This window comes from Arachis ipaensis, chromosome B08 (assembly GCF_000816755.2).
Source record: "Arachis ipaensis cultivar K30076 chromosome B08, Araip1.1, whole genome shotgun sequence".
Classification (NCBI taxonomy): domain Eukaryota; kingdom Viridiplantae; phylum Streptophyta; class Magnoliopsida; order Fabales; family Fabaceae; genus Arachis; species Arachis ipaensis.
Window position 1 is genome coordinate 19,868,935 of NC_029792.2, and position 5,570 is coordinate 19,874,504.

Sequence of the window (5,570 nt, forward strand, 5' to 3'; positions counted from 1 at the left end):
ATCCACGTTAGGAAGAGGGGGTGTGCATTAAATAAAACGCTACCTGATAACCTGAAGGGACACGTTGCGACCGCACGGCGCGTCCGCATAAAGTCGTTCATAGCAGAACACACACACACACACCCTTTCACCTTCTGTTTCTTCTTTTTCTTCTTCTTCTTCAATTTCAATAACTCCAAAACACATAAGCCGTTCCAAAACGCTGCGTTTTACTTACAATATTCCCAATTACAATTCACCCCTAATCTGATCACACCTTTTCTTTTTCTTTTTCCGGCGCCACTATGGCAATCGCCGGCGGCGCCCACACGCCGCGCTCCGAAGCTAACCTCTTCAGGTTCTGCCCCTTCTGGAGCTCCGGCAACGCTTCTTCTTCTTCTTCTTCTCTATCTTCTTCAGCTCACAACAACCATAACCACCGCTCCGAAGGGAACAACACTGCTACTTCTGCTTCTGCGTCTTCTTCTTCTTCTTCTTCTGCCAAAACAGTGTCGGCGGTGGCGAGGTCGCTGTTCCCTCCACGTCGAAGGCTCCGTCTCGATCCTTCAAGCTGCCTCTACTTTCCATGTAAATTCTGAATTTCGCACTTGTATTGATTTTCTCTCTCTACGTTGACTTTTGACTTTTTTGCTCTCATTGAATTTGATTTTAGTTTACTTTCACAATTTGTCAATTCGTTGAGTTTTCTTGGATTGAAATTCAGCTCTTTTACTTTGGAAGCATTTTAATTTTAATTTTGTTTCTTTTTTGGGATGTTTGACCTTATTAGTTATTATTATCTGCAAAGGAAATGGAGTTGTGGTTTTTATTTTCAATGGTTAAGAAAAGGATATTACTTTTTTTTAATAGTATTATTTTTAATCAACTGCGTCACGTGTGTGTAAAATGATAACATAAACGATGAAATTGATATCTTTCATTGGGAGCTCTCAGAAATGGATTAAAGACACTAAAAAGTAAAAAACCAAAATTTATAGCTAAATATAAACTATAAATAATGATAGATGGGAAATTTAGAATAAACAATTGTGTTTTTCCCTCTTATATTGATCCCCCTCCCCCTCCAAAGAAAAAAAAAAAAGAAAAATAGTTTTCTTTTTTTCTTAATAATTTTGTTTACCCATGTGAAGTACTGATTAAATAAGAAAAAGAAAATTTTGGTGCCGTCTTTGTTAATGATTATTACTGAATTTGGGTTTTTGTTTGTTATTTCAGATGAACCGGGGAAACAGGTTAGGAGTGCGGTTCGTTTGAAAAACACAAGCAAGTCGTATGTTGCTTTCAAGGTATATTGTTTCTGTGGACTCATCTGGTGTGTCTCTAATGTGGCTTCACTGGCTTCAGAAGTATGTATGCTTTTTTTTCACTTGTCGTGGTTCTCTGAGCATTGAACACCGACACACAGCAGGACAAGGACGAATTTATATATAGATGGACCTGTCTCTCTTGTGTCAGCTTTTGTGTAACTCTGTTTGTGATGTGTCATGTTTCACCAATAAAATTGGGGAAAAATATCAAAATATTAGGATGTCTAGTTTTAACTAATTAATTCATTTTTTATTCCTTTTACACATGTTCTGTTTATGTTGTTGTCTTACTGGCTTCTGAAATAACCCTTTTTATCAGTTTCAAACTACGGCACCAAAGAGTTGTTACATGAGGCCTCCTGGTGGTATTATTGCTCCTGGTGAAAGCTTGATTGCAACCGGTAATTTTCGTTTTCGAAAGGAAAATTGATTATCAGCTTTCTTAAAATAATAATAAAAAAGTTTATTTATGTCAATGTTCCTTTCCAAATTTGGTTGTCAGTGTTTAAGTTTGTGGAGCAACCTGAGAACAATGAAAAGATGTCAGATCAGAAGAACAAGGTGAAGTTCAAAATCATGAGTCTCAAAGTGAAAGAAGGAGTGGACTACGTACCTGAGCTGGTATGTTTTGTACCTTCTCATATCATATTTTAGTACCATCTCAGTGAAGAGAGTGGGAGAGGGATGATAGGAATCGGGATTTCTTTGTTGCAAAAGATGAAAGTAACTTTAATGGTTTTATTCAGTATCATAAAGGTAGATTTACCAAGTGTTGTGCCTTTTCAAAAAACTATAACCCAATAGAGCTCCAAAACTTACATTGGGCATCAAATAGAATGATTAACGTTCAAATGTTGTGTGTGCTGTTGGCACCCCATTTTAATGTCAATGTGGACTATTATCACAGTAATTTTGATAGTAAGCCCCAATTTTGTTAGTTCCTTGTAGAAGAATTCATCTTGATATTATCTATACCTATATTATCATTGATTGCCCAAGAGCTGAAACGGCTATATTGTTCCCTCCTTTGAAGCCTTGCATGGAGCATGGATTTTATTTCTTTAAGCCAGGAAAAGATAACTCAACTCAACATGGGTTGCTTCTTAAGTTGGCAATCAGCTTTCTTTGGAGAATTCGAAGGACTCATAATGTGCAGACATTTCATTACTGGTTAATGTAAATTGGGAAGAGACCTAAACAGTTTGATATGAAGGGTTATAAGTTGAGTTGACTAGATATTACTTTTTATTGTCTGCTTGGACCTTGGAAAATACAATCTTGTTTCAATTGACTTGACGTATTCTTGCCCTCGGTTTTATCATAAATGGTCATTATGGTCACCTTTTTCGGCGAAGGAAAAAGTATGACCAGAAGAATTAGATAGAGGCTGAGAGTATGTGTATGGGTCAGAGGAACAGAAACAGAGACTTCACACAAAATCCAGACTTTAAAAAGATCCAGAGATATATCTTCACATGCTTAGATGACGCTTTTCTGTAATTCATGTGTTTGTCAAGCAGTTGTAATAGGTTATGTGTTGCTTGAATGTTGAAATTCCATCCCTTTCAGAACCAGTTAATGTTCAAAAACGGATTTTCTTGCAGTTTGACGAACAAAAGGATCTAGTCTCAGTGGAACGAATCTTGAAGGTTGTATTTATTGATCCAGAAAGGCCTAGTCCTGTAAGTCAAAATTATCTGTGTAGTGAAACTATCTCAGGATAGTATTGATGTGCACTGGTAACGGCAAATTGGTATTTTTAGGCTTTGGAAAAACTGAAGAGACAGCTTAATGAAGCTGATGCTGCAGTTGAGGCTCGAAAGAAGCCACCTCCTGTGGAGGTGGGTCCTCGTGTTGTAGCTGAAGGACTTGTAATTGATGAATGGGTATGTAAAATCTTCTGACTATAGTTTGTTCCATTTCAATGTTATTTAACATTAATTTTGTATTTCACATATCTTTTACCTTCTAAATTTCCTCCAAATGTGTATAGAAAGAAAGAAGGGAGAGGTACTTGGCCAGGCAACAAGTTCAAGCAGTAGATTCAGTGTGAAAAGCAATTTGTTCTTCCAGTTAGTGTTTTTGCTCAGAGGAAGATGCCTGGTTGCTATGATATAGGATGATTCATTATATTATGATTGGAATAGGTTGTGAAAATATTTGGCTTTTTTTGGAGGAGCATTCCGAGGTGTACATAGTAGAGTTTGCTTGTTTGTTAAATAAATATAAGTCTCACTCACTTCCATCTTCTTGTGAAATGATGATCGTTGTTTAAATAATGGATTATTCATGAACATATCATTCTTTCGTTGTGCTTCTATGTTATGATGAAACATAAACAAGCACATTCACCTCTGTAATATCTGCATCAAATGAAATTCTCACTTGTGCATGCTTGTTTGATTCCGAGACATTTTCTTTGTACAAGTGTTCTTGAAGGTTAATGGCTAGTTTTCTTGGAAGCATGTTTAACAATTTGTCTTAAGTTGCAAATACCAGCATGCAATGTAACTTTCAATGCAGTTTTTCAAGCATAAAAAACCATTTAAAACAGTGCTCATATGAAAAGGAAGAACAGAAAGAAAGAGGAGGGAAAATAGATATAATTAAGTAAAAACCTAAACTAGAGCAGATTCTGTACATATGTATAGCCTGAACATGACAAAAGGAAAATGATATTTATACACTCAAATTAGTTGTACAATCATAGTTATCAAAACAGAATGAATATCATATATCTTCTGGGAGGTGAAAATTCTGTGAACCGAAGATTTGATGTGTGTTGGTTTGAATAAAGAGTGCTAGGCCACACTTGCTGCTGTTGAAGGAACTCCACAAGGGGAAAGTGATTGTTCCTGATACTGTCTTCTTTGGAGGAAGGTCTACCACATTGCATAGCTTTTCAAGTTTTCTGACAACATAGTCATTGGAAAGAACACGACCTTTGTTCTCCCCTCTTGGGCAGTCAGTGACCAAACCGTTTTCATACAATGCCACCATCACAGCTACACCATTGCTGTCCACTTTCATCCTCAATGCACCTGTCAGCATTACTTCCAATGCATCTGATGTAGGCCTTCTGAAAGTTGCCTGATACAAACAGTTTCCTCAAATGTTAAACTACATAAACTTTTGTTGCAATATTGATTTTCTAAGAAACTTAGCATGAGATTTGGTTTGCATTTTTATTTTCTGATTTTATTTTTAAGATTTTATAAAAAAATAAAAAAAGAAAACAGGAAATGGAAAAAAATTCTACTTTCTTTTATTAATGGCAAGTATGAATGATTTAAATGGAATGGATGACTAATGAATAATGATTGATTTGAAGCCCTATGGATGATGAAAAACACACAGAATTTGTCCTATTTCCTACTAATCCCATAAAAACATGATTTTGGCATATTAATATTGATTTGGTGAGCAAGTGGCGTCCCACGTTGTTGCGTGAAATGATGACATTGTGATTGAAAAATCCATTATGTCAACATCTAAGGTCCATTAACATATGATGTAAATTGCAATGACTCTTTTGGAAAAGTACTGCCAACTCTTAATTTAAAGTTGCCATTAACGTCGATTGTTTTTAAGTGATCATTGACTAAAAGTCCCACATAAGGCGTTGGCACCATATCTTTTTGGTGCGATGTACATAGTAATTTAATTTCTTGTTTAAGAAAGGAATCAACAAATTAAAAGTAGATAATGGATAAAATCATGTATCCTAGTAAAAACATTATTTCTAGCATGGCACGAAAAACGTTACAGGTAATGCTCATCTTCTTATTCCAATTTCAAGAAGGAAAAACATAATTCCATGATAAGAAACCATTATTCCGAATCTTAAAAATAATTATTAAAAAAAATTAACAATTAAAAATTACCACTGAATTAATGTACGTGCATGCATGAATTGATTAATTAATTAACCAACCTGGAATGTAGGAGCAGGGAACCTGGGTACAGAGTTGATGGCTTCAATGAGGGCATTCTCGTCATTTCCTATGCAATGGGCCTGGCCTTGGACTATGACCTGTGGGGTGAATATGGTATCAAGCCCAAGGGCCTGAACGTAGGCTTTTTGTCTAACCGTCCACTGGCTTGACCCAAATGGGTCCTTCCAGCCCACATAGTCCCAATAATCCACGTGGTAGGCCAGAAGCACCACCGGAAAGCCCAGCTGGAAGTCCCCCCTCCCCAGCCGCGACAGCACCAGGTCTGCCGCCGGCGATGTCCCGCACCCCTGGGACGTGAACATCTCCA

At 36.8% G+C, this 5,570-nt stretch overlaps 2 protein-coding genes across 5 annotated transcripts; one reads left to right on the plus strand and one right to left on the minus strand.

Annotated features, from left to right (window-relative positions):
* LOC107613724 (vesicle-associated protein 4-1) lies at positions 48 to 3,719 on the plus strand. Of its 4 annotated transcripts, none has more exons than XM_021109074.1 (7): positions 54 to 567; positions 1,216 to 1,346; positions 1,627 to 1,708; positions 1,810 to 1,928; positions 2,912 to 2,989; positions 3,071 to 3,193; positions 3,301 to 3,719. In XM_021109074.1, exons 1-7 carry the CDS (start codon positions 285 to 287, stop codon positions 3,358 to 3,360), a joined length of 876 nt encoding a protein of 291 aa, XP_020964733.1. In that variant the 5' UTR covers positions 54 to 284; the 3' UTR covers positions 3,361 to 3,719. The 4 variants fall into 4 exon arrangements, 2 of the variants coding, with proteins under 2 accessions (XP_020964733.1, XP_016171334.1); XM_016315848.2 differs by having other exon boundaries at positions 57 to 567; positions 1,216 to 1,286; XR_002352128.1 differs by lacking the exon at positions 3,301 to 3,719 and having other exon boundaries at positions 48 to 567; positions 2,341 to 2,989.
* LOC107612307 lies at positions 3,893 to 5,565 on the minus strand. The gene is made up of 2 exons (XM_016314078.2): positions 5,242 to 5,565; positions 3,893 to 4,397 (listed from the first exon to the last, which is right to left on the minus strand). The coding sequence occupies exons 1-2, from the start codon at positions 5,563 to 5,565 to the stop codon at positions 4,038 to 4,040; spliced, it is 684 nt and encodes a 227-aa protein (XP_016169564.1). The 3' UTR covers positions 3,893 to 4,037.